This window comes from Ailuropoda melanoleuca, chromosome X (genome assembly GCF_002007445.2).
Source record: "Ailuropoda melanoleuca isolate Jingjing chromosome X, ASM200744v2, whole genome shotgun sequence".
In the NCBI taxonomy this organism is placed as follows: domain Eukaryota; kingdom Metazoa; phylum Chordata; class Mammalia; order Carnivora; family Ursidae; genus Ailuropoda; species Ailuropoda melanoleuca.
This window is the reverse complement of record NC_048238.1, coordinates 64,445,290-64,472,466: the sequence shown is the minus strand read 5'-3', so window position 1 is coordinate 64,472,466 and position 27,177 is coordinate 64,445,290. Positions and strand designations below refer to the sequence as shown.

The 27,177-nt window shown below is 34.6% G+C and overlaps 1 protein-coding gene across 4 annotated transcripts in view; it reads right to left on the bottom strand.

Annotated features, from left to right (window-relative positions):
• KLHL4 (kelch like family member 4) overlaps positions 1-27,177 on the bottom strand; it is a 156,359-nt gene that overhangs the window by 23,771 nt on the left and 105,411 nt on the right. For 2 of the 4 annotated variants that reach the window (XM_002928403.4, XM_034649909.1), the window contains exons 5-9: positions 26,445-26,657; positions 23,575-23,761; positions 11,108-11,332; positions 8,867-9,029; positions 6,894-7,106 (exon numbers count right to left, since the gene is read on the bottom strand). In XM_002928403.4, coding sequence (XP_002928449.2) covers positions 6,894-7,106; positions 8,867-9,029; positions 11,108-11,332; positions 23,575-23,761; positions 26,445-26,657 — 1,001 coding nt within the window. The remainder of the gene's footprint in view (positions 1-6,893; positions 7,107-8,866; positions 9,030-11,107; positions 11,333-23,574; positions 23,762-26,444; positions 26,658-27,177) is intronic. The other 2 variants (XM_034649910.1, XM_019809143.2) reach the window with 2 other exon arrangements.

Sequence of the window (27,177 nt, the reverse complement as noted above, 5' to 3'; positions counted from 1 at the left end):
CTGAGAGCAGAGTGTTGAGGCCCCCTACGATTAACATATTATTATCTATATGTCTCTTTATTCTGGTTAAGAGTTGGCTTGTGTATCTAGCTGCTGCCCTGCTGGGGGCATAGATATTTATAATTGTCATATCCACTTGTTGGATACATCCTTTAAGAATAATATAATGTCCTTCTGTATCTCTAACTACAGTCTTTAGGCTATAACTTATTTGACATTGGCCAGAGAAACGTTTTTCATGACACATCTCCAAAGGCAAGAGAAACAAAAGAAAAAATGAACTCGTGGGACTTGATCAAGATACAAATCTTCTGCACAGCCAAGGAAACAGTCCAAAATCTAAGAGGCAGCCAACGGAATGGGAGAAGATATTTGCAAATGACACTACAGATAAAAAACTGGTATCCAAGATCTCCAAAGAACTTCTCAAACTCAATACACGAGAAACAAATACTCAAGTCAAAAAATGGGCCAAAGATATGAACAGACACTTTTCCAATGAAGACATACACATGGCTAACAGACACATGCAAAAATTTTCAACATCATTAGCCATCAGGGAAATTCAAATCAAAACCACCTTGAGATACACCTTACTCCAGTTAGAATGGCAAAAATTGACATGCCCGAACCAACAAATGTTAGAGAGGATGTGGAGAAAGGGGATCCCTCTTACACTGCTAGTGGGAATGCAAGTTGGTACATCCACATTGGAAAACAGTGTGGAGGTCCCTCAAAAAGTTAAAAATTGAGCTACCCTATGATGCAGCAATTGCACTACAGGGTATTCACCCCAAAGATACAGATGTAGTGAAGAGAAGGGCTATATGCACCCCAATGTTCATAGCAGCATTGTCCACAATAGGTAAATCGTGGAAGGAGCCAAGATGCCCTTCAACAGATGACTGGATTAAGAAGATGTGGTCCATATATACAATGAAATATTATTCAGCCATCAGAAAGAATGATTACACAACATTTGCAGCAACATGGACGGCACTGGAGGAGATAATGCTAAGTGAAATAAGTCATGCAGAGAAAGACAATTATCATATGGTTTCACTCATTTATGGAACATAAGAAATAGCAGGAAGATCAGTAGAAGAAGGAAGGGAAGAATGAAGGGCGGGTAAACAGAAGAGGGAATGAACCATGAGAGCCTATGGACTCTGGGAAACAAACTGAGGGCTTCAGAGGGGAGAGGGGTGGGTGACTGGGATAGGCCAGTGATGGGTATTAAGGAGGGCACGTATTGCATGGTGCACTGGGTGTTATACGCAAATAATGAATCATGGAATATTACATCAAAAACGAAAGATATACTGTATTGTGACTAAAATAACAATAAAAAATTATTATTAAAAAAAACACTGAACAAATTAGGAAGAGAAAAAAACTACATCAACATAATAAAGGCCTTATACGGGAAACACAGGGCTAACATCATACTCCGTGGTGAAAGACTGAAGACTTTTCCTTTTAAGATAAGGAACAAGATAAGGATGACAATTTTACCACCTTTATTCGACATAGTACTAAAACTCCATGTCAGAGCAACTAGGCAAGAAAAAATATGTAAAATGCATCTGCAAGAAAAAATATGTAAAATGCATCTGCAGTGGAAGGAAGAAACTAGACACCAATAAATAGAAAGATACCTCATGTTCCTAGATTAGAAGACTCAATACTTTTAAGTTGGCAATGTCATCCAAGTGATCTGCAGATTAAGTGCAATCCCTAACAAAACACCAACAACATTTTTTGCGGTGATAAAATAATCCATTATAAATCCATATGAAATCTCTCCTTTTTGTTCTTTGTTTTGTTTCTCAAATTTAACATGAGTGAAATCATATGGTATTTGTCTTTCTCTGACTGACTTATTTCACTTAGCATAATACTCTCTAGCTCCATCCATGTTGTTGCAGATGGCAAGCCATATGAAATCTCTAATATATAATTGATTGTATATATAATCAATTATATAAAGTATATATATATATACATATATATGTGTATATACATATATAGTCTCCATTACTTAACTAATCATTAGGGAAACTCAATTTCATCCACAAAGAGATGTCCCTTCAGATACATTGGGATAGCTATTAAGGACAAAAGAAAACAAAGAAAATAAATAACAAGTGTTTTTGATGATGGGCAGAAATTAGAACATTTTCGATTTGGTGGGAATATAAAATAGTGCAGCTGCTATGGGAAACAGTATGCATGCTCCTCAAAAATTTAAAAATACCATTAACATTTAATAATTTCACTTCTTAGTATATACCCAAAAGAATTGAAAGCAGAGTTTCAACCAGATATTTGTACACATATATTCATAGTAGCAATATTCACAGTAACCAAAAGGTGGACGCAACCCAATTGTTCATTGATGAATGAATAAACAAAAAATGGTATGTACATATAATGTGATATTGTTTAGCTTTAAAACGAAATTCTGACAAATGGTATAACACGGATGAACTTTGAAGAATCATGCTCTGAGTAAAATATACCAGTCACAAAAGGATAACTGCTTGTAATTCCACTTTTATGAGGTACCTAGAGTTGTCAAATTCATAGAAACAGAAAATAAAATGGTGGTTGCCAGTGACTGAGGTGAGGGAGAAATGGTGATTTTTGTTTGTTTGTTTAATGAGTACAGTTTCAGTTTGAGGAGACAAAAAAAAATATCTGGACATGAATGATTAGTAATGTTTCACAACAACGTGAATGTACTTAATGCCACAGAATTTCACATTTGAGAGTGGTTAAATGATAAATTTTATGTTATGTATATTTTGTCACACTAAAAAATAACCTAGCATAATGAAAAGTTGATCAACTATTACTTTGCTAACTATGGGGAGAACTAATGTGGATAATCTTAGCGTCACATATATTTAGCTATAATATGTTCAATATATTCAATATTCAGAAGTTGACCTTGCTTATATTTTGCATAATGTTAAAATAATTTTTTTTTTGCATCTCTCAAGAACCAATCTCAGGAGAAGCATCTCAAACATCCACTGAATAGCAGGAAGCCATTCACTTAGGATTAAACTTTTTTAATAAGTTTTTTTGTTTTAATCCAAGTAAAATTAACATATGGTGTTATATTAGTTTCAGGTGTACAATATAGTGATTCAACAATTCTATACATTACTCAGTGCTCATTATGAGAATTTTACTCTTAAATCCCCACCACCTACTTCACCCATCCTCTCACCCACCTGCCCTCTGGTAATCATCAGTTTAATCTCTATAGTTAAAAGTCTGATTTTGGGTTTCTCTCTCTCTCACTCGCTCTCTTTTTGCTTCTTTGTTTTGTTTCTTAAATTCTTTGTTTCTTAAATTCAACATGAGTGAAATCATAAGGTATTTGTCTTTCTCTGACTGACTTATTTCACTTAGCATAACACTCTATAGCTCCATCCATGTTATTGCAAATGGTAAGATGTCATTCTTTTTTATGGCTGAATAATATTCTATGGTACATGCATACTACATATTAATTATCCATTCATCTGGTGATGGACACTTGGACTACTTCCATAAATTGTAAATAATGCTACAATAAGCATTTGCATCTATTCTTTTTAAATTTTTTGGTATTATTTCAGGTAAATACCCAGTACTACAATTACTGGATGATAAGGTAGTTATATTTTTAACTTTTAGAGGAACCTCCATACTGTCTTCCATAGTAGTGGCACCCATTTGCATTCCCACTGACAGTGCAAGAAGATTGCTTTTCCTCCACATGTTCTCCAGCACTTCTTTCTTGTATTGCTGCTTTTAGCCATTCAGACCAGGGTGAGGTGATATCTCATTGTAGTTTTGACTCGCATTTCCCTGATGATGAGTAATGTTGAGCAACTTTTCATGTGTCTGTTGGCCATCTGAATGTTTTTGTTTCTGTTTTTTGAAAAAAGTCTATTTGTCTGTGTGTTTTCTTTGGAGAGCTGTCTGTTCATGCCTTCTGCCAATTTTTTAATTGGATCATTTGGGGGTGTTTTTGCTGTTGAATTGTATGAGTTCTTTATATATTTTGGATACTAACCTTTTATCAAATATGTTGTTTGCAAATATCTTCCTTCAGTAGGTTGCCTTGTAGTTTTGTTGATTGATTCCTTTGCTGTGCAGAAGATTTTTATTTTTATGTTGTCCCAATAGTTTATTTTTTCTTTTGTTTCCCTTGCTTCAGAAGACCTATCTACAAAAAAGTTGCTAGGGCTGATGTCAGAGAAAATATTGCCTGTGGTCTTTTCTAGAATTTTTATGGTTTCATTCTAACATTTAGGTTTTTAATCCACTTTCGGTTTATTTTTGTGTATGGTATAAGAAAATGAGAGACTATGGACTCTGAGAAACAAACTGAGGGCTTCAGAGGGGAGGGGGTTGGGGGAATGGGATAGGCTGGTGATGGGTAGTAAGGAGGGCACATATTGCATGGTGCACTGGGTGTTATATGCAACTAATGAATCACCGAACTTTATATCAAAAATAAATAAATAAATAAAATTAAAAATTAAAAAAAAGAAAATGGTCTAGTTTCAATGTTGTGCATGTTGCTGTCTAGTTCTCTCAACATCAGTTGTTGAAGAGATTGTCTTATTTAAATAGTCTTTCCTGCTTGTTGAGGATTAGTTGATTATAAACTTGTGGGTTCATTTCTGGGTTCTCTGTACTGTTGCATTGATCTATGAGTCTATTTTTGTACCAGCACCATACTTTTTGGATCACTATAGCTCTGAAATATAACTTGAAGCCTGGAATTGTGATGTCTCCATCTTTGCTTTTCTTTTTCAAGGTTGCTTTGGTTATTTGGGATCTTTTGTGGTTCCATGTGAATTTTATGAACTTGTTCTAGCTCTGTGAAAATATGTTGTTGGTATTTTGATAAGGATTGCATTAAATGTGTAGAGTGCTTTGGGTAGCATACACATTTTAACAATGTTTGTTCTTCCAATCTTTGGGCATGGTACACCTTTCTATTTTTGGTGTCATCTTTAATTTCTTTCATCAGTATTTTATAGTTTTCAGAGAACAAGACTTCCACCTCTTTGGTTAATTTTTTGTCTAGATATTTTATTGCTTTGGTACAATTGTAAATGGGATTGTTTTCTTCTCTTTCTGCTCTTTGATTATTAATATATAGAAATACAACAGATTTTTGTATATTGATTTTGTATCCTGAGACTTTACTGAATCATTTATTAGTTCTAGTGGGGTTTTTTTGTGGAGTTTTAAGGGTTTTCTAGGTATAGTATCATGTTATCTTCAAATACTGAAAGTTTCACTTCTTCCTTGCTTATTTGGATGTCATTTATTTATTTATTTATTTAGTCCATTCACTGTGGCTTAGACTTCCAGTACTATATGGAATAAAAGTGGTGAGAGTGGATATCCTTGTCTTGTTCCTGACCTTAAAGGAAAAACTCTCAGTTTCCCCCCATTGTGTGTAATGTTAGCTGCTGGTTTATCATATATATGACTTTTATTATGTTGAAGTATGTTCCCTCTAATCTTTTTGAGTTTTTTTTTTGTCATGAATGGATGTTGTACTTCTTTCTTCATCAATTGAAATGATCATATGGTTTTAATATGATTAAACTTAAAAAAAAACAACCACAGATCAATTATCTCCTATAAGAAACACAGTATTAGTGTTACCAATTATGATTCAGTGGTAAGTTTCTCAGAAGAAAACATATAATATTTATATTTGTCCCTTTAGTCTTTTCTTCCTGAATTCTATCCTTTATATCACTGTTAGATCAATTTCCCCTAAACTGTGTTCTTTGTGATATTCCATTCCCCTTAAATTTAATTGTCCCTTCACTACAAGTTAAAATCCAAAAGCTTCCACTTTGACATTTCAGGCTATCAATGATGTGGTACTTATTTGTGTTTTGAATTGTCCTCCCAAATTATATTCAATCTAGTCTCTGCTTTTATCTACAAATCCTTTTCCTTTATATCCATGATTTTGGTTGTGAATTTTTCTAGATCTGAAATTCCCTTCATTATATTGTGTATATACAAATACAAATTATACTTCCTCCATGAATTTTTTTGTGGACATCATCCAATACTGATCTCCATCTTCTGAATTCTGATAACCTTACTAATTGTAAATTTGTCACTTGGCCTTAGGTTAATATCTTTTAACTATTTTATATAGATAGATAGATAGATAGATACAATTTATATCAAGGATATATCTATCTATATATCTATCATCTATCTAACTATCATCTATCATCTATCTATCATCTACCTATCATCTATCTATCATCTATCTATCTATATCTTGAAGGGAATGTGAATGTTATAACTACAAATCGTATGACTGAGTTATTGAACAAACGTATCACACTTTATCCAAACAAATGTCTCTCATTTAAAGAAGTTACCTTTGGAAAATTAAATACTTATGGCAATAGAGTTATCATTCAAAATATAATTAGCATCTCTCCTTGGGAATTCTTTCTGTATAGTCTTCATTCTCTGGGGACTAATATAATTTTTGAACTAGTAACATCATATTGATTTCAGATGGTGAATTGGTTGAGTGATATAGTTTGGCATTAAATTTCTTTATTCTTGCATCCCTTTTATTTCATTATTTTATAGGGTGATTATCAAACAACAAAAGAACATTTAAATAATATATTTCTTATGATGCACCTAAAATACATTAGAAGAGTTTCTTCAAAATATTTTGAGCCTAGGAGTAAGTGTGCAATTTTACAAAAAATTAATCCTCTGAAAGGATTAACACTTATTTGGAAGACAACTTTCTAGTAGTCTGAAAATCTTTCTCATTTCTGAAAAAAATAACAAATAAATACATGCAAAAATAAATAGAAGCATTTTACCGTTCCACACAGCCAGAAAGCCTGGAGCAATGGCTAGAAGCAGGGGCATCATGACCCCCAGCAACATATAAGAATCCATTGTATGCTGCAACTCCTACACCACCACGTCTTTTGGACATTGAAGCACACAGACTCCACTTGTTAGTGTGTGGGTCAAAGTATTCCATTGATTTGAGGCAGGAACTTCCATCACGACCACCGATAGCATATAGTCTAGGAAAAAAGAACAGAAGTGTGTGTGTGTGTGTGTGTGTGTGTGTGTGTATAAAACGTATTCAACTTGTGCATAGAATAAATGTGAAAATGCCTTGTACAAAGCATTTCAAGTTCATGACTATATGTTCTACTCGCTTAGTATTTTGTAGTGGATGGCCTGAGTTTGTGAATGGATAGTTATCTAAAGGAATTTTTCAAGGTCTACTCTACCCCAAACCTCCCAGGCAACATCATTTTTGTGAAAGTTTGACACAATGGACTAAAACATCCCATAAGAAATGAAGACAGAGAGAGAAAGGAGATGTCAAAAACATTGGCAGTATTTGTCAGTTATACCTCAATAAACCTGGAAATTAAAATAGAAAAAGGGCAGTAGGATATTTCCAAAGACTAACTCCAGCAACCTTACAATTTTGGCTAGGTTCGGCTGCATAGCATTAAAATCCCTCTTATTTTTATGAACTGTTTTACTTAGTATTAAAAACATTTGTCATTAAGAAGACTAACTTAATAAACAGGTAAGGGGATAAGACAGAATCAACAAACCAGATTTTTTTCCTAAGAAGATATATTAGCTTTCCCATTTCTTCCATAAATTTTAGAATGCCAATTCTTATGATAAGCAGCATTTTAAATCTAATTTAAATTTAATCCTGCATCAATAAAAAAATAACGATTTACTAAACCATATGTTTATAACTACCCTTCATGCTCAGTTGTGAATAATAGCAAGTCAGTAAAACAAAATGCAATTACTCAAATTTGATGATTCCACTCTGTTCTGTAATAGGTAGAAGATTGTTCCCAAGTCACCTGATATTGAGATCAGGCCAAAAATAATCAGATTTTGGAATATTTCAAGCTCTACGACACTGTAAGCCTGGGTAGCCTCTTAAGAATAAACATTTACTACTTTGTGCACAAGGTGCTATAACCATCTTTGTTGAAATTTCCCAGTTGTATAATGAAATACTGACATTATATACAGTCAGTACAGACACACAAGGCTGTCTCCTGCCACTGATCAATTCTGGTGTCTGAAATTGTCATCATTAAAGTCCCTCCTATATGCTGGTCATAGTTTCCAAAGGCCCCTTGTCAGAAAGGGCGTAATAAATTTGAAGAAGTAACAATTCAAAGATCTTAACAACCTTTAATGTCATTGGGTTCTAATATATTACCTTGATTTCTAGGCAAGTGATCAGGAAAGGGGAAAGATTCAGAACGATAGGACTCAGTGTAATTATAGAGTTGGGAACCCTGAACACTCAGGACAGTGAAAGACAAAGAGCAAAACGTCTTGCCTATTACAACACTAACCAGAGTTTTAATAAGTGATGATGTAAAAAAAATGGTAACTTCTCGAAGGCACAATTGGAACTTCCTTGCCTATAAAAGTGCTTCTTAAATTTAATGTGCTCACAAGTCACTTGAGGATATTTTTTAAATGCCAATTCTGATTCAGAAAGTCTAGGGTGGGACTAAAATTCAGCATTTCTAAATAGATCTCAGGTAATGCTGATGCTACTTGTCCCAGGACTACACTTAAATAACAAGGCAATACAGAATATTTAATTAAATGTTCATTTTAGACAAGCATTTTCCATATAATGAAGGGAAAGTTCCAACAAAGGACTTTTATTACTGATTACTAGGATGTCCTGGTCATTGAGAATGCTTATTGATTGATGGATCAGATCACTGAAATATACCACATGACCTGGGAGTAAAGAGCATTCATATTTGGATTTACTCACTTATTATTTAATGCAACAACACCAACTGTGCTTCTAGGAGTTGACATACTGGCCACGTAATTCCACTGACGTCCCTCAGGATCCCACCTTTCTACGGTATTTAGATAACTCCATCCATCATGACCACCGACAGCATACATTGGCCCTTCAAGTGTGGCTACACCTAGGAGGTAAAAATAACATGAGGTCTCACCTAGGTATACCACAGATAATGGATTTTTTTTCATTTTGCAAACAATTGGCTGTTTAAAAAATGTTTTTGTTTTTTAAATGATTTTGTGTATACATTATAATTTACTAATCTTGATATGAAGCTAAACATGGTCTTTTAAACCTAGGAAAATTTCAGGCATAGTTACTGTATAATGGCAGGCTATCATTGTTGTAATACCGAAGTTAATGGAAGTAGTGGAACACATTATTTCTAGGGATGTAATAGAAAACAGAAACTATTTTTTCTGGCATAATTTCAACATCATTTTTTAAATGTAAGGGATAGATGAGACATATATACTGAATCTCAGATAATTCTTAGGTTATTTGTAGGTTAGATAATTCGTAGGTTAACTGTGGTAGGTCTTTTTAACTCGTTTTCTATTATAGTAATAAAAAAATTCCCATGAGATAATCAAATAAATGGGGATTTTTGAGGTTTCGTTAGAAATTTGTTCCGTTACATACTATGAATAGCCCTTATCTAACTGCTTCCCTGGGAATTCACATAATTGGTCTTTCCCCCCACCTTTTCCACCATCTCAGTTAGCATCTCAGTGGTAGAACTTCATCACTTCCACCTTCTTAGTAATATCAATTAGATTTTTAAAAACCTGCTATGATTTCTCTGTAAGATATGTTTTCTAAGCAATGCCTAACAATCACAGTGACACAACTGAGCTGAATACTTATATAGTTTATCATTTGACACAGACACTTTTTTAGATAATTTGGGGAAAAAAACAATACCAGCCCCAAATCTGCCACTTTTTAGCTGTTTAAGTCAGTTCTTTTTTTTTTTTAAAGATTTTATTTATTTATTCGACAGAGATAGAGACAGCCAGCGAGAGAGGGAACACAAGCAGGGGGAGTGGGAGAGGAAGAAGCAGGCTCATAGCAGAGGAGCCTGATGTGGGGCTCGATCCCATAACGCCGGGATCATGCCCTGAGCTGAAGGCAGACGCTTAACCGCTGTGCCACCCAGTCGCCCTAAGTCAGTTCTTAAAATAATAAGGAAATTATTATGTTTTTTAAATAAACTTTAATATATTGAAAATTTATGGAGTCTAGCATGAAGAAAGATGTACCCTGAACAAATATTCAGGAGAATCAAAGTTCCCAACTGTTTCAGAAGTCTCCACTTCATCTTTCTTTTTTTTTTAAAGTTTTTATTTTATTTATTTGACAGAGAGAGAGACAGCCAGCGAGAGAGGGAACACAAGCAGGGGGAGTGGGAGAGGAAGAAGCAGGCTGCCAGCAGAAGAGCCTGACGTGGGGCTTGATCCCAGAACCCCGGGATCACGCCCTGAGCTGAAGGCAGAAGCTTAACAACTCAGCCACCCAGGCGCCCCTCCACTTCATCTTTCTTAAACTTCTTAGGAATCTCTGGCTTAAGTGTAACTTAGAGTTGCTCTCAATCAAAGCAGTTTTTTTCTAAATATCCCTGCCTTGGACCTGTATCCCAAGGCTTTTGCTGAAATACAGCAAAAGCTGTATTTTTCCCTTCCACTTATGGGAAGGTAAAAAAGTTCATCAAATTAAAAACACAATGTCTTTTCATCATAAAGTGCTTTTTGCTTTTTTTTCCTAAGTTTAGTTTAGAAGAAAACTCCCTATTGAAGTTTAATGTTCCTCAATGATGTATTCCTCCCAAAACTTTTTGTCCTTCCTAAAGTGGTACTGTTTTAAAATACATTTGAAGGGAGGCAGGATTACCAAGTATGACATCTGAAGCAAGAAAAAAAAAAGTTTCACAAGCTTTTTCTATTTGATTCAGCTTTTCAGCATTTTGGAGACATTTTGACCAAGGGTTTGGCTAAATCCCAATAATGCACACTCCTGATGAGCACTGGGTGATGTATGGAATTGTTGAATCACTACATTGTATGCCTGAAACTAATATAATACTGTATGTTAACTATATTGGAATTAAAATAAAACAAAATCTCAATAATGCGCAGCTGTATTTAAATTTTAAAAAGATCTAATGATACATTATTCAGAAACTATATAACATTAAGCTCTTACCTAAGCCATGCCTATGTGTTGACATGGGAGGCATCACAGTCCAGATTTTGCCAACTGGATTGAAACATTCCACAGTATTCAAAGTTTTTAAACCATCTCTTCCTCCCACGACATAGAGCTTATTATCAATAACTGCCACTCCAAACTGAAGCCTACGGCCACTCATGGTGCCAATATGTAGCCAGCTGTTGGTTCTGAGATCATATTTTTCAATTGTAGTGGTACCTTTTAAAGGGATATAAAACAATGGAAAAACTGCTTGTATAAAAATTTTAGTTGGGATTATTCACATTATATTTATTTACCTATAATGTATAGCTTAGAATCAGTGATTGCAGCTCAAATTAAAGTACCCGATGATTCTCTAACCTGGCTGACAAGGCAAAGGTAATATTTTGCTATTACTGGGTCCAAATGGAAGAGTCAGAATAAAACAGTTCATTTAATATATGTGGTTTGCACACTTGTAATGATTTCTTTTGCTAGACTATGCTACTGGTAGTGTTAACACAGGTGTCAATATGATAATCTACAACATAAAATTACCTTGGAATCTATTACTATTTACACATCCATTATTATTTTAATTTCCTATGGTCATTCAATATATGAATTTATGTTTTTTTTATTTTATTCAGTTGTGTGTGCGTTGATTTAAAACACAAGTGACTAAGGAAACAGGAATGAAATTTCCTTTTAAATGGGCCTTTGGTGTTGATTCATATAATTTTCCATGATGGTAAAATGAAGGATTATACTTAAAAATAGATTAGGATTATTTATAATTATTTATTATATTTAAGAATTTAATTCTGAGATATTACCTACTTTATGTGTTAATAAAAGTTCATTTTCTACTCAACTACTAAAATGCCAATTTCACTAACATAGTACACTGTCACTACTGCCATATCAAATTGTCACTACTTCATAATAAATTGATAATTTTTGTATTCATGTTCATCAGTAATATTGGCCTGCAGTTTTCTTTTTTACTGGAGTCTTTATCTGGTTTTGGTATCAGGATAATGCTGGCCTCATACAATGAATTATAAAGTTTTCCTACCTTTTCTATTTTTTGGAATAGTTTGAGAAGAATAGGTATTAACTCTTCTTTAAATGTTTGGAAGAATTACCCCATGAAGCCATGCAGCCCTGGGCTTCTGTTTACTGAGAGACTTTTGATTACTGATTTAATTTCTTTGCTGGTTATCAGTCTATTCAAGTTTTCTATTTCTTCCTATTTTGGTTTGGGTAGTTTATACGTTTCTAAGAATGTATCCATTTCTTCCAGGGTGTTCGATTTGTTGGCATATAAATTTTCATAATATTCTCTTATAATTGTTTGTATTTCTGTGGTGCTGGTTGTTATTTCTCCTCTCTCATTTGTGATTTTATTTATTTGGGTCCTTTCTCTTTTCTTTTTGGTAAGTCTGGCTAAAGGTTTATCAATTTTATTAGTTTTTTTTTTCCCAAAGAACTGGCTCCTGGTTTCACTGATCTGTTCTATTGTTTTCTTAGTTTTTGTATCATTTATTTCTGCTTCAATCTCCATTATTTCCTTCCTTCTGCTGGCTTATGTTTCATTTGTTGTTATTTTTCTAGCTCCTTTATTACATAATAAATTGTCGTTTCTGTAAGCAATGTTTTTTACCATCATTCACAATAGCTATGCTATTTTTTAGTAAAAGTTGATTTTGCACAAGGAAGTTTCTGACTAATAACCAACGTGGGAAATAAAGATTTATTATTCACACATATAGTGTACTTCAGACAGCTTTTGGCAGATTTAGGGAATTTCATCACAAATGCATAGAGACAACCATAGGAATAAGCAAAACAAAGAAAAACAAAAACCAAAACTTTTCAGTTGTTATTCTGCTGGGTGATTTGTGGATAAAATATAATTCATTAGTTATGATGAAAATATGTTTATATCTGAACTGTATCCACTGGCTAATTATAATGCTATGGTATGAGATCATACCAAGTCAAAATTTAAGCAAAGTATATCATATCTATGGCTGCTTCTGAAAGTTTTTCTTTGTATATTAGATTAGTGAAGCCAGTGTTTATTTTGTTTCTGTAATTTTAGATCTTTTCTGATCAGTAGATCACTGTAAGTATTTATGTCTCAAGAGTTTGGATTTTCACAATAAAAACTTGTGTATGTACAGATACTCATTATCCTTTCTCTTTAATCCTTCCATCTTTCACTGATAAGATGGATTTGGCTGAATGTTGATTTACAGATCAACAATTGCTCTATTGGCTACATTTAGTACTGAAAGGTCAAATAACACCACTTAGAAGAGTATCTTTCCTACACTAAATATCTCTGGATGATCCTGTTAAAACTGGAACATCTACAAGCTCACATCAACTTTCACTCTGTAAATCAGCCCATTTTTTTCTGAAAGTTTTCAGATCTTTTTACTCCCTCATTCCAATCTTCCCAAATCTGTCTTCCTAGCCACGTCTTCCTATTTTAACTTTTTATTTCAAACTCTTTTCATTAGTGGAATTTACCAGAAAGTGAATTTAGATTAGAAAATGAAGACTAGGCTGCTCTACTTATTAAAATTTTAGAAATATTAATAGTGAAGTAGTCAGGAAATTGTACAAAGCTACATTAAGAAACTGCACACAGACGATTTACACTGAAATAATGTGGAAGTCTGTTTTATGCCAAGTTAATTTTTTTTCTGGGCATTAGGTGAAATATAGAAGATTAATACTTCTCTTATTTTTGTCTATGAACATATATAACTGGTAGTTCTATATCTTGAATTCTGAAGATTTCTTCAGCCCATTTACCTATCTCCAATATTGCTTCAACTAATCAAAATGTAAATTCCCTAGCTGGCTTACTATGTCAGCTCTATATTTGATAGGAAAACCTAAATTAGATTTTTTTTTACTGATGTCTTTCTTTAGGACTCATTTTATAGATCTTCTTCCCTAAAACACTGCAAATATTGTTTCTCGATTCATCTCTAAGCTCCTATTCAACTCTCATTTATAATCTGGTCAAGAGGAAACAAAACCAACCTAACATTGTAGTATTATTGGGAACATGATAGTTCCCACAGCTGTGAGTATATCTGATTTAGTGATTATCTCCATCTATTTTTTAAATGATCTAAAAATAACTATATTAGCCTTTTTTTTTTAAAGATTTTTATTTATTTATTTGACAGAGACAGACAGCCAATGAGAGAGAACACAAGCAGGGGGAGTGGGAGAGGAAGAAGCAGGCTTCCAGCGGAGGAGCCTAATGTGGGGCTCGATCTGGGAATGCTGGGATCAGGCCCTGAGCCAAAGGCAGACGCTTAACGACTGTGCCACCGAGGCGCCCCTATATTAGCCTTTCATTCGTTCCATGCCATACCGCCTCTCAGAATTCATTGTTTTTAGTAAATGAAAAGTTACTGCATACCTTTATGTACAAAAGCCCAAAGTTTACCATTTGACCATTTTTAAATTTTGACTTTGTGATTATACAACTTTCTGATTATTCGTTTATTATACACGGTAGGAGTTATAGCTAACCCTGGCCACTGTGTGATGCCTGTATTTAGCAACTAATTCCAAGTTAACTGTATGAGTCAAAAAGAAAATTAAGGACTGAAGAAGTACTGCATTTCTTAGACAACCAAAGGTGAATGTTCAGAAAATATCTTTAAAAAACGAAATAACACACTCTAAGAAAAAGCACACATATTGAAATTATTTTATAGCTTTATGAAAGAATGAAAATGTAATACTGATTTATATAGGTAAATGTTACCCCTTTAATGTTTTGTTGTACTTAGGGATATTTTACTTTCTTTTCTTTCTTGTCCCTAAGCCCTCAACCTGGTTTTTCAATAGATTCTAAGACCCTAAAAGAGAGAGGTCAGTTTTTGTTGTTTTGCTCTTTCTTCTCAAATAGTGGCAGTATTGCAAAAGGAACATATAATTTTAGTAAGAATTCCACTTGCAGTCTTTCTAGATGCTTGTCCTTGGGTTGGCTATATAACCTGAAGAGTCTCAGTTTCCTCATCTGCAAAACTGCAATACTAGTGTGCATTAGCGTGAGGATTAGAAATTATGTTTGCAAAATGCCAATGAAGGATCAGGTACTCAAAAAGCGTTGTTTTTTACTATTATTGTAGTTGTCTGCAACTTCCCATAGGGCCTTTTATGTCTCCATACACTAGGTACCCATGAAGTCTCAAATGAAACTTAGTTCTTTCCATATGAAACTGTGGTAATAGAGTCAAGGGGATTATAGGTTCACATTTCAGTCATTCTTTAAAAAAAAATCCGATAAGGAACTGTAGATATCTATTACCATTTTTGTAACACATTCATTTTGTAATATAACTTAAACAACAGGAAGCTGAAAAATAACAAAAATAGGGAACAAAGAAACAAAAACAAACACAGTGTGTTCCATTTTTTCACCTTGCAGGTTAGGCTATATTTTTTGTTTTTTGTTTTTTTTTAATTAGAAACTAAGGATAACTATGCTTGCACTTTCTATGTCGTTCCCTTTGAATTAAATATCAAACTAGACATCTTTTTAAGTGCTATTAATATTCATCTATTCAACAAAATGCAATAAAATATCAAGTTATCAGACTTGCAATTAATTATAGGATCTCACTGTATTTGTTTTTTTCTGAAGAGCATTTGTTCTGTGAAGTTACTTTGCTACTTTATAAATAATTGCATTTGCAAGCTCTTGTTTTAATGGTTTATGATTAATTAGCATATTTCTTATACCACCTTTCAATTTCCAATTACACATATCAAAAGAAAGAATTGGTTTCCAGTGGCACAGAATTTGACTTTTGCATTATTTTCTACAAGCTATCAATAACATTTCTATGCATGATTTAGCACATTTTAAGTAGGTTGATTTAATTTCTACACAGCCCATATCTTAATTACAAAATCTTTGCCTCATTGTCTTGGAAACATGGGTCTACAGACTAAGAAATAAAGTCAAAAAAGGCGGAGATGTAGGAAAATAGATTCTCAGAAGGGCTCAGGGTAGACATGATGGCCTCAGAAAGTTGTCCCTATTCCCTTTGATAAAATTCTTATGTAAAATCATTACCTCATTCCAGGTTTAAGTTGCTGATCTTGTTATCATAGTTAACAGCATTCCAGTTGATCTTAAGGTTTAACTCACTTCAACCTAAGCACTCGTTTGCTGACCTAAGTCCTAAAACTAAACCACTTTCCTTGAGATTCTGCAGACCATTGACCTTGAGAAATGAAGGACCAGACTTTCCCACATTTGAAAACAGTTGCCACTGATGCCAACAAGTCTGTTCAAGGTCGCGTTGATATACAATTAATTACCTGAGCACCAGCTTCTCCTGCACTTAGCCTGCTATTTCCCACACGTCCCCATTAAAACTCTATGGCATCATCTGGACTGGGAAGATCATCTTTGGGACATCAGTCCACCATCTTCCCAAGTTGCTGGCTTCCTGAATAAAGCAACCTTTCCTTTTCCACTATTACTTGTCTCTCAAGTATTGTTTTTCAAGTAGAAAGCAGCCAAACCTGAGTTAGGAAATAGTTCTCTGTCTGGTAAGAGACTTTGGTGAGCTAGCCAAGAGTTGTACTTCCAACTTGTCTAGCCCCCTTGGGATTCCTGCGATGAAGCAGTTGGCAAAGACAGTGCCAGGGCTTACCCATTCATTTCCCAAGCCAGAGGCTATGATAGTTAAAGCCATCTGCTTTTTGTTAGTCAACCCTAGGGTGGAGAATTTGAAGGATTTTCCCAAGCATTTGCCCAAACTCCTTTTGTTTCAGGGAGACACCCTGTCTTCTCCAACCTGGTGTGAACTGCCTACTTTTGCTTTTTGTTTGTGGAGAGAGAACATGCATCTGTTTATCTATTTGAGCTGAGATCTAGAATCAAGTCAGTCCACTGGCATGCATTCTCGGAGTCCTTTTTCTATGCTGTCTGAGCTTTTAGCCATTTGGACCTTTCTGGGCCAATTTGTGGTACCACTGGTAAGAGAAATGACTCAGAAGTTATTCCATACCAACCTCTCTTTGAAGGAGAGGAATCTGTCTGTCTCAGAAGTACTTTGTCTGTTTGTCTGATTGTCTGTTTTAGGAATCTGCATAGGAATGGGAGGATTTAGTTTTGTTCCATCTGAGAGCACACTGGAGTGAATTCTGTCTGATAGGCATACTTACAGTTATGATTCCATATCTTAAAAAATGGTATTTTATTGTAACACTTCTTGGCATATGTATGTTTTGAGCTTGAAAGAAAGAGGTCATTAAATGGATCTCTAAATTATTACACTATCTTGTAAATCGGAGTTGTTTTGCCAGAGATCAGATAAATGGGATGAAATTCCCTACATTTATATTACTTCAAAATAAAGATGCCCCACAGGAAGGGACCTAATTGATGGTCCAGAGAGGTAAGGAGGGCAAAAATCTAAGACACCTGACCTTTCTAATAATCAGAATAATAAAGAAAAGGAGGAGGAATATAGGCAGACAGGAAATCCTAACTCCACCTGACCAAGCACAAACACCAGAACCAATGCCCAACACACTACCTGCTTCTCCATCTCCACCAGAAAGCTGTAAAACAAACAGAGAAAATAAACCTGCTTTTCAGGAGGGAGAGACAGGAAATGGAGATGGAGGAATGTTAGTCCAAACTTTAAATCTGCTCTGGCCTTGCCAGTGGCATCCCTGCTGCCTCTTCCTCTGCCTTCCCCCTCCTTCTTTTCTTGTACCACAATGGATGCCTTTCACTCAGTGGTTCCTATACCATCCTCAGTGCCTTTAGCACCATTGACTCCTGCTCCTCCTATCCTCACTGTTGAAGAGCAAAAAGCACCTCAAGCTGTTGGGCCACATCTTTATGAGGTTCAAATGGGAACAACTCTTGAATCAACATGAAGGGGCCCAAGGGCTCCCCTGGACTTAAATTGCCCACTTCAGATTTCCCCACAAGAGGCCCAGATAAAATTGACAGTGGGAAACAAATTAACTGACTTCGTAGTGGACAAGGGTGTAATATATTTTTTATTAAAGCTAATCAAGGTTGATGGTTTAATTAAAATAGACATGTCTTTTGGAATTATCATCATTGGATATAATAATGATAACTAGCTTTTATTCTACCTGAATGTATTAAATTCTTGTTGTAACTGTTGCAATTTGTCAACAAAACTTATTTAAAATAATTATTGATTTTATCTAATGAAGTTTACGTGGGTAATTGTTAAGAACAAGTAGGTTGAATAGATAAAAAAGGTGTATAGATAAACTTTTAAATAGCTTCCAAAATTTTGGTAACCTGAAACTTTGAAGTTTTGCTAGGTTAAATAATAAATTGGGTTAAATTCATTGGATATCCAAGTCTTTACAAAATAAAATAAAATGCTAATGTTTTAACATTAATTACTAAATATAGGTTTATCTGATTTGGGCTTCTTATTACAGAAAACTAAATATACTAGAGTTTGCTAATAAGCATGTCTTACGCTTTATTAAAAAGTTCTATGAAAACACATTTCTATAAAATATAAAATGTATTCATAAATTTGCCAATCTAAAAAATTCTAGTCTAATAGACCATTCACAACTGGTTACTACTTAGTTTCCACTGGAAAAAGGTTTCTAAGAGTTAAAATTCTGATACGTGTATTTGAGACTGCTGGAAATGATAAGGAAAGTGACTCCATATATAGGAAAATAGGAGATATGTAAGAAAGGTATAAGGAATAAAAATACATTTTTGTTGAGGGAAAAAATAATTTTTCCTAAAATGAAACTGGCTATTTATAGAGAGGAAAGAGTTATGACAAAATTTGAATTAAAAAAGCAGTTGTAGAAAGTTTATGAAGGGGAATCTTTGGAAAAAAATATTTATGGTCAGGAATCACTAAGATTGGAATAAATGAATTTTAAAAGTACAGTGATATAAGATTGGAATTTGGTTTTTCTCTGGAAATTAACTTTGTTAAAAAGACAAAATTTTCTTTTATTGTTGGTCTGTTCTTGCTAAGAAATAATAAACAAAATATTTTATATTTATCTGCACAGAAAAACGAAGTTTCTATGTTTGTTTTTCTTAAGTCTTTGATTACTAAATCTTCTCAATATTAAAGGAGCTAAGTTTTGCTAACAACCAGGTAACCCTTTGTTTTTGCCTTTGGGATCTCTTATTGTCACCTTGGTTAAATAAATAAAATATTAAATTTTATAGTGATCTATGATCTTATTTAGGTGTGTGGTTTAGAATCTTCTGAAGCTCTTAACAAACTTCCCAAAAATTCAAATTCTAAATAAAGTCTTTTTTTATTTATTAGGCTTGTTTATTTGGTATGTTAAGTTACATTAGAAGCATTGTCAAACAAATAATGATTAATTTTCTTAGGTTATACTATGTGGGTAAATGCCAGGATGGTTCTAAAAGTTATGTAAAATTCCTTAAGTTTTAATATGTCTTGGCACAGTGTTATCACATGTAATTCTAATTATTAAAATGTGCATCACAGAAATAACTGCATTTCCTTGTCAACTACGTTATAATAAAATCTTAACAGATTTTTATTTTTTTATTTTTATTTTTTTAAAGATATTTTATTTATTTATTTGACAGAGATAGACAGCCAGCGAGAGAGGGAACACAAGCAGGGGGAGTGGGAGAGGAAGAAGCAGGCTCCCAGCGGAGGAGCCTGATGTGGGACTCGATCCCGAAACGCTGGGATCACGCCCTGAGCCCAAGGCAGCTGCCCAACGACTGCGCTACCCAGGCACCCCTTAACAGATTTTTAAATATAACCATTTTTGAGTCTTTTGTCGCTTGAAGTTATTCTGAATCTCTTGCAATACTCATTTCAGCTTCAAGGAGATTCATGAAAAGGCCTTTTGGCAGACTCAGGTCTGATACTTTAAAGATCATAAAACTAAACTAAGAATTTCCAGAACTAATGGAAAACCTGCATTCAAATAGAACAAGAATTAATAACATGGGACTAAGTAATTTTAAAAGATTATATTTTTATAATTTTTATTTAAATTATTATGCTTCTTTAATGTTTGCTCTTCCAAATTTAAGGAAACTTTTTCTCTTAAGATATCTGTGACTTACAGAAATTTTGTAGAAATATTCTTTTATAGGAACGCCTAGGTGGCTCAGTTGGTTAAGTGTCTGCCTTCAGCTCAGGTCATGATCCCAGGGTCCTGGGGTCCAGTCCAGCATTGGGTTCCTTTCTCAGCAGGGAGCCTACTTCTCCCTCTGCCTTCCCCTCCCCCTGCTTGTGCTTTTGTTCTTTCTCTCTCTCTTTCTGACAAATAAATAAATAAAAACTTTAAAAAATATTCTTTGGTAAACAAACTGAAATATTTATTTTTCTCCCTACTAATCCCTGAGGAATTTGGAAACTCTCAATGAATATTCTTTCTTTCATGGCAATTACCATTATTTGCATAAATTCAATGAAAATGAGTACTCTTTATAACAAGATACCATTGGAAACATTGGTTATTTTATGAAGGCTTTAAGTAGAATGTAATATTTAAGAAAGACATACATAGACTCAGATATAACCAGACAGCTTTAAGGAACTAAAGTTGACTGTATGGAACCAATAAAGCCCCTTGGAAATGTTGGCCTGGCACATTGCTTACAGAATTCCCACCAGCCTTATCAGGTGAGTAAAAAAATGTCAGTTCTTGGAAGGTGCAGGAGCCTCAAGATATTTCAGGGACCTCAGGAAGAGAATTCACCCAAATCTACAGGAATTGCAGGCAAATCTGATGGAAAGTATTTGACCTGGCTTCTGGCCTTGAGAGACTATTGAAAGTTAAATCTAAAATTCATTGTAAAAACTTCTGGAAAGCAGGTTTTAAGACAATCTTTATAGTCAATCACTATTCTTGCTGTACTTATGTGAATAATTATGTAAAAATTAATTAAATTTATTAAAACTAAACTTATCTTACAAACCAGTCTTAATTTGGCTATCTTTGACAGGAGTGAAGATGACTTTAGAGAGAAAGATTATATTTCAATAAAACACCTTCATGGATGTTAGATTCTAGTTTTGATTAATTATCTTTGAGTGTTTGCTGTTTGCTTATAAAACTGGGCTGCATGTAAATTCTTCTGGTTTCCTCCAATATCTGGCTATGACTCTCCAAAATAAGGTTGCCAATCTTCTATTCTCTTGTCTTAAAATAATTAAGAACTAACAATGCCCCCTTTCCTGAAGCCCTGCAAATTGAAACTAGACAACTCAAGAGAAACTTCAGAGAAATTGCCACAATAGCTCATATATAGACAATCTTCATGCCTGTTGCTCTATATGCCACTCAAAAGAATCACTGGAGACATTTAAACTACAAATGATAGGGGCGCCTGGGTGGCACAGCGGTTAAGCATCTGCCTTTGGCTCAGGGCGTGATCCCGGCATTATGGGATCGAGCCCCACATCAGGCTCCTCTGCTATGAGCCTGCTTCTTCCTCTCCCACTCCCCCTGCTTGCGTTCCCTTTCTTGCTAGCTGTCTCTATCTCTGTCAAATAAATAAATAAATAAAATCTTAAAAAAAAAACTACAAACGATAAAAAGCCATCAGATTGCCAGTGCCTGCTCCCACTCCATCTGAGGAGGCTTTGAGTCTGACATCTAAAAATTCTCTTTTTGGGAGTGTTTGCAACTCAGATATTGGGTTTATAATTTGCTCCAAGCATTAACCTTTGTGGTTTTGTTTTTGTTTGTATGTTTTCATAGACAGACATTGGGGAGGGTATGTGTTGTGGTGAGCACTGTGTATTGTGTAAGACTGATAAATCACAGACCTGTACCCTTGAAACAAATAATACATTATATGTTAATAATTAAAAAAGAAAGTACACCAACCTCAGTAATAGAATATATTGTATAGCTTATATACATTTGTATTGCTATGCTTTCAATGGGTATAGCTGCTATTAAGATTATTCAGATAATATTCATCTGAAGGTATTATGAAAAAAAAAGAAATGCCTCTTATTAATTACCCAACTGCTTGCTGAACAAGGTAGAGTCTACATAATAGTCAACACCACTTGCTGTACCTATATTAACTCGTCCTTGGAAATAAGAACCCAGAGAGACAAAATCAGGCAGCAAGCCACATGGCTGCAACAGACCCTTGCCCACAACACCCCACTTTTCCAGGGTGGCTGGGACTGGTTTACTAGTCTAGTCTCTTTGATACTGAACTACTCTTTTGGTATCAGATCAATTTTAGAGGGAATGATAAAATTGGGCTTAACTATACTGTTACTATTCCTTAGACTATACTTGGGAATAAAGCTAGTGATGCCATGTAGTGCCAAACAATGTAGAAAAATGAGGTAAGAAACTACCTCTGATACCCCCTCCATGAGAACAAGGGACCAAAAGCTATGTCCCTCACCATGTCAAATCCTTCCATTCCAAAGCCCATAACATGTTCTAATTCAGGTTGAAGCAGTTACAGGAGATGGACCGCTATGTATGTTCCATAGAAATGGAATGAAGGATTGACAATGAGGATTTGCAACAGCACTTCAACTTGTGTTAAGGGTTAACTAACTTCAAGCTCATGCACTCCTTGTTTGTTGACCTTAGTCCCTTGATTTATAATAGAATTAACCTACTTTCCTTGAGACTTTGCAGAGGATTGGCTTTAAGGAATGACCAGACTATCCCAAAAGATAAGTACTGACCACATTTGATAACAGCTGCCACTGATGCCAGCAAGTCTGTTCAAGGTCATGTTGACATATGATTAACTGCCTGAGGACCAGCTTCTCCTGCACATAGCCCCCACCATTTCCCAAATATTCTCCTTTAAAACCTTCTGATTTCATCAATACTGGGGAGGTGGTCTTTGAGATATTTGTTGCCCAAGTTCCTGACTTTCTGAATAAAGCAGCCTTTCTTTTCCCACCATTACTTGTCTTTCAAGTAATGATTTTCACATGGCAAGCTGCTGAACCTCAGTTTGGAACCAGTTTTCTATCCTGTAACATCAACACTTCAAGATACTTTGTAACTGGTCTTTGAGCATCTAATAGGGACTTGACAGCAAGGCCCCTCTTCTATTTCTGTCAGAAAACAAATATGCCTTTTTTTATACAAATTTGCTGAACCCTTCTATTTATGATAAACCTTAAGTTTTCCCTGAAAACATCTTATATTGCAAAACAAATGTTCAAATTTAAAAATTGTTGCCATAAAATAAAAGTACCTATTAAGAGCTTAGCTAACATTAATTAAAAGATTATATCCCATAAGGTAAGAAAAAATGCAAAATTACATAAAATATGCTATTTATTAAAATTAGCTTTAGATGCATAAAATTAAATATGCCTTTAATGCCACCTTCATAATTTGGGAGGTGTTGAGAATATATCTTTTTTTTGAGTGATACTTTCTAAATTAATCATTTCTGTTACCTTTCATAGCATCCATGCCTCCCACAGCATAAAGTGCCCCCACAGTTGATTTTCTAGGCTTTGTCCGAGGACTTTGCATCATAGGTCTTCTCTCAGGTAAGAGATGGTACTTCATAGCTTCCATTAGGAGCTTCTGACACTCAAGATCACCAGTAAACATGGAACTGTTTTCAAGATCTACCAGTAACTGAAAAGTAATGATGCATGGTATATGAAGTAAATAACCCACCATTAAAAATAATATATTTTTGCTTATATAACTTTGGAGAAAACGAGCTAATTCAAATGTAAAAGTGTTCGTATTTTAAGTTCCTTAATAACATATTTTTATGTTCACTTATGATTTAAAATGACTTAAGATCTCATAGTAGTAGCTACTGATCTGTTCAGATTTATTTGGCATAGGTCTTTCGAATAGATACACATATAATATCAAGAAGTGAAAGTGAAAAGGCACTTATAAAATGGGTTAATAAAAGCAGTCCAAGAGACTAGCTATGTCTACACAAAGCAAGCATCTTCTGGTCTACTGCATGTAGCTAAATAAGCAGCCACCTTATTGGTGGATTTAGAGAAGTTGGTACAAACATGCCCAGTTTAAAAAAAACTAATATCACCCATAAAGAACTGCATTTTTATCATCAAATCACTTTTGTAAAGTATTCTTAGATGATTTTTATGTATATATGTATATGTGTACAACAGTAAAACATATGTGTTAGTAGGTAGCCAAAACATCAGCAATAGTAGATGATCAATCCTTTCTAACCATCACTGCCTGGCAGACACTAAGACCCTTACTGAAAGGGATAAAAGCTAAGTAAATTATTTTTCCTGAGGTGAGCTGAGGAGAAGTGAAGCGCTTGTTTCAGAATTTTACCAAGGGTCATTTATATTGGTTCATTGGAGTTTTGGGTCTACAGTGTCATAGGACATTGAGAGAAATTGCAGTTTGGAGAGGAAATGCTAATTTCACCCCATAAAACTTCCCTGAAGTTTCCTGTTCTGCAGTGCTTAACCCCAGCTTAGTTCTCATCCTACCTGTAATCGCTTATGGATCACTATTTTGACTTGGCTGATGAGACCTCAGGCATTTCCTTAATGCATATGCTGCTGAAAATAAGTTTGAAAACTGAGCTAAGTAACTTTTTCCAAAATATTCTTCAGGGATTTACCACCATTCTCTTCATACATTTCATTTCTAGAATATTTTTTTTAAAGTCACTATTAAAATTGCTTTGGAAGGTCTATATTCTGTGTGCTATTACCCACCACTACCATCATTAGGAAAAGTTCACAACAGTCCACACTTTAGGCGTAAGGCATACTCAAATGTGGGAAGCCAAAGACCATTGGTTGTGTGTTTGGGCTGGAAATTTCTCCTCATTCCAATAAAGTAAGACAAGTCCAAACTAAGCAGTTTGCTGAAAGAACATACCGACAAAACAGCATAAAGTTAAGGGCCTCTGATCCATTATACCAGTGCATCTCAGTTTTTTTTTTTTTGCATATCTAAGAATCATCTGGTGAACTTATTAAAACATGGATTCATTGACCTCACTCCCATAAATTGTTCCAGTAGGTCTGTGGTGGGGGCTTTGGAAACTGGATTTCTAGCAAGCTCTCAGGAAATGCTATACTGCTAGCTCAGGGCCATTTTGAGTAGCGCTGCCTTAGAGAATCCAATAAATTATATAGACCCTCTCATGAAAATAACACATGTAAGTGTACACACAGTCACACGTAAACATAAAATTTCCAAAGATTCTGAACCTTGGGTCTAAAATTACATGTATATTTTAATGTTTCTCTTTTTGATGTTACTATTGCCTTGCACTTTGAATACGTTTGCTATACCCAAGAATGCAGTCAGTGCTCTTTCATTGCATATAGATAAATTCTTAAGAGTAAATACGTAGCTCCATGGATTTATTTAACAGATAAAAGTAAAAAAAAAAGTAGAGAAATCATCAGTAAACATTCTATTTTTCAATATTAACATTTAATTAATAATTTGTTGAAAATTGATTAATTTTAATGTTTATGAAACTACTGATCCACTAAATCTAGATGAAGCACCTCCTTCCAATGTGGTTGATGTTTGATGATTTCACTCACAGGCTGTATAATATATGAAATGTGCATATATGCAATGTATTTATATATACACAATAAACAATCGATATCTACTATTGATCAATTTGCTGCAGAAAAAAAATTATCACCAATGGTAGAAGTATATAGTGAGACTGCACTCCAACCTCACTAAACTTCACTTACTAAAATTCAGTATAAGGTAGGTCAATCGCAAATCATATCCAAGGGTGTTTATTTTTAGAATTATTCTTATTATAATCCTCCAGCATGTATGATGAGGATGTCGTTATAATTATTCCATAGTGCATCTGAAGCTACTACAGTATGATTTCAATCATAGCAGCTAATTAACCATGTTAGTAAGTATTAGCCAGACTAACTCCTTGCTAGAGTCTCCTTTGGGATGCTACTATACTGGTTATTAGCTTGCCTAGAAGGTGGACAGGAAAAGAAAAAAAAAAGAGCCTAGTCATTTTCTCTGCTTCTTACAAGTGCTGTCTGATGAGGAAGAAACTGAAACTAAAGAATATGGTTTAGGAATTATCTGTAGATTTTTTAGGGATTATCTGTACCTTTTTTTTTAAATACTTGTTTTCTCTCAGCATCATAAATATTGCTAATTGAAGGCTGGATATGTCCTTCTGTGAGAAAATCTTATACACTCCAGTTAACAGAAATCCTCTTAATAAAATAAAATTAGACAACAAAAAAAGGAATTGATTAATGTCTAGTGGTAGTTTAGAACTCTTTGTTACCTGGGTAAATTTCCATACCTGTGGTGGAAGTAATGGCAGTCTGATATAAGAAAGCAACATTGCTAGGTCTCGTTGCCTAGCCTGCACATCGTGCCCCACCCACTGCATTAGAGCGTGGAGAATTGTTTCTTCATCAGGCACATTAATGTCATCGCTGCACAGAAGTTTTGAAATTTCATTAGCTGGAAGCAGGAGGAATTCTTGGTTCTTTATTACCTCAATGAAGTGTTCCTAGAAAAGAAAGGTCTTCTACTGAAACTCCGTACTTTAGAAACAACTTAACAAAATAAGCATATGAAAACACTTCACTTTGTTAAAATTCAGAAAACATCAGAGGGACAGATATATGCATTTATAACAAATAGATACCATTGCTGCCTGTGACAGAGGGCATGGGGAGTGTTCTGAAGCTGAGGAGCCAAATGTGTCCACTGAGAATTATTTATCGAACACAAAGAAAGGGTTTAACTGCTTCATAGGGCACATGGGTGGTGTCTGAGTTGATACCAGTGCTTTTCTCTCCTAGCTGTTGTCGGTGGCAACAGCTTATGACTCCAGACGTGTCTGATGTTGAGTTGGTCTTTAGTCAAAAACCTTAAGAGGAAGGGCGGAAATTTTCAAAGTGGAGGCTACCTTGAAGACCTGGGAGAAGTAGCTCTGGCTGTGCATTTGAGGGGGCAGCATACTGAATTCCTTTAAGTTGAGACAAATAGATTGATGAAAACTCTTTTCTTTCATGGGAAAGCATGAT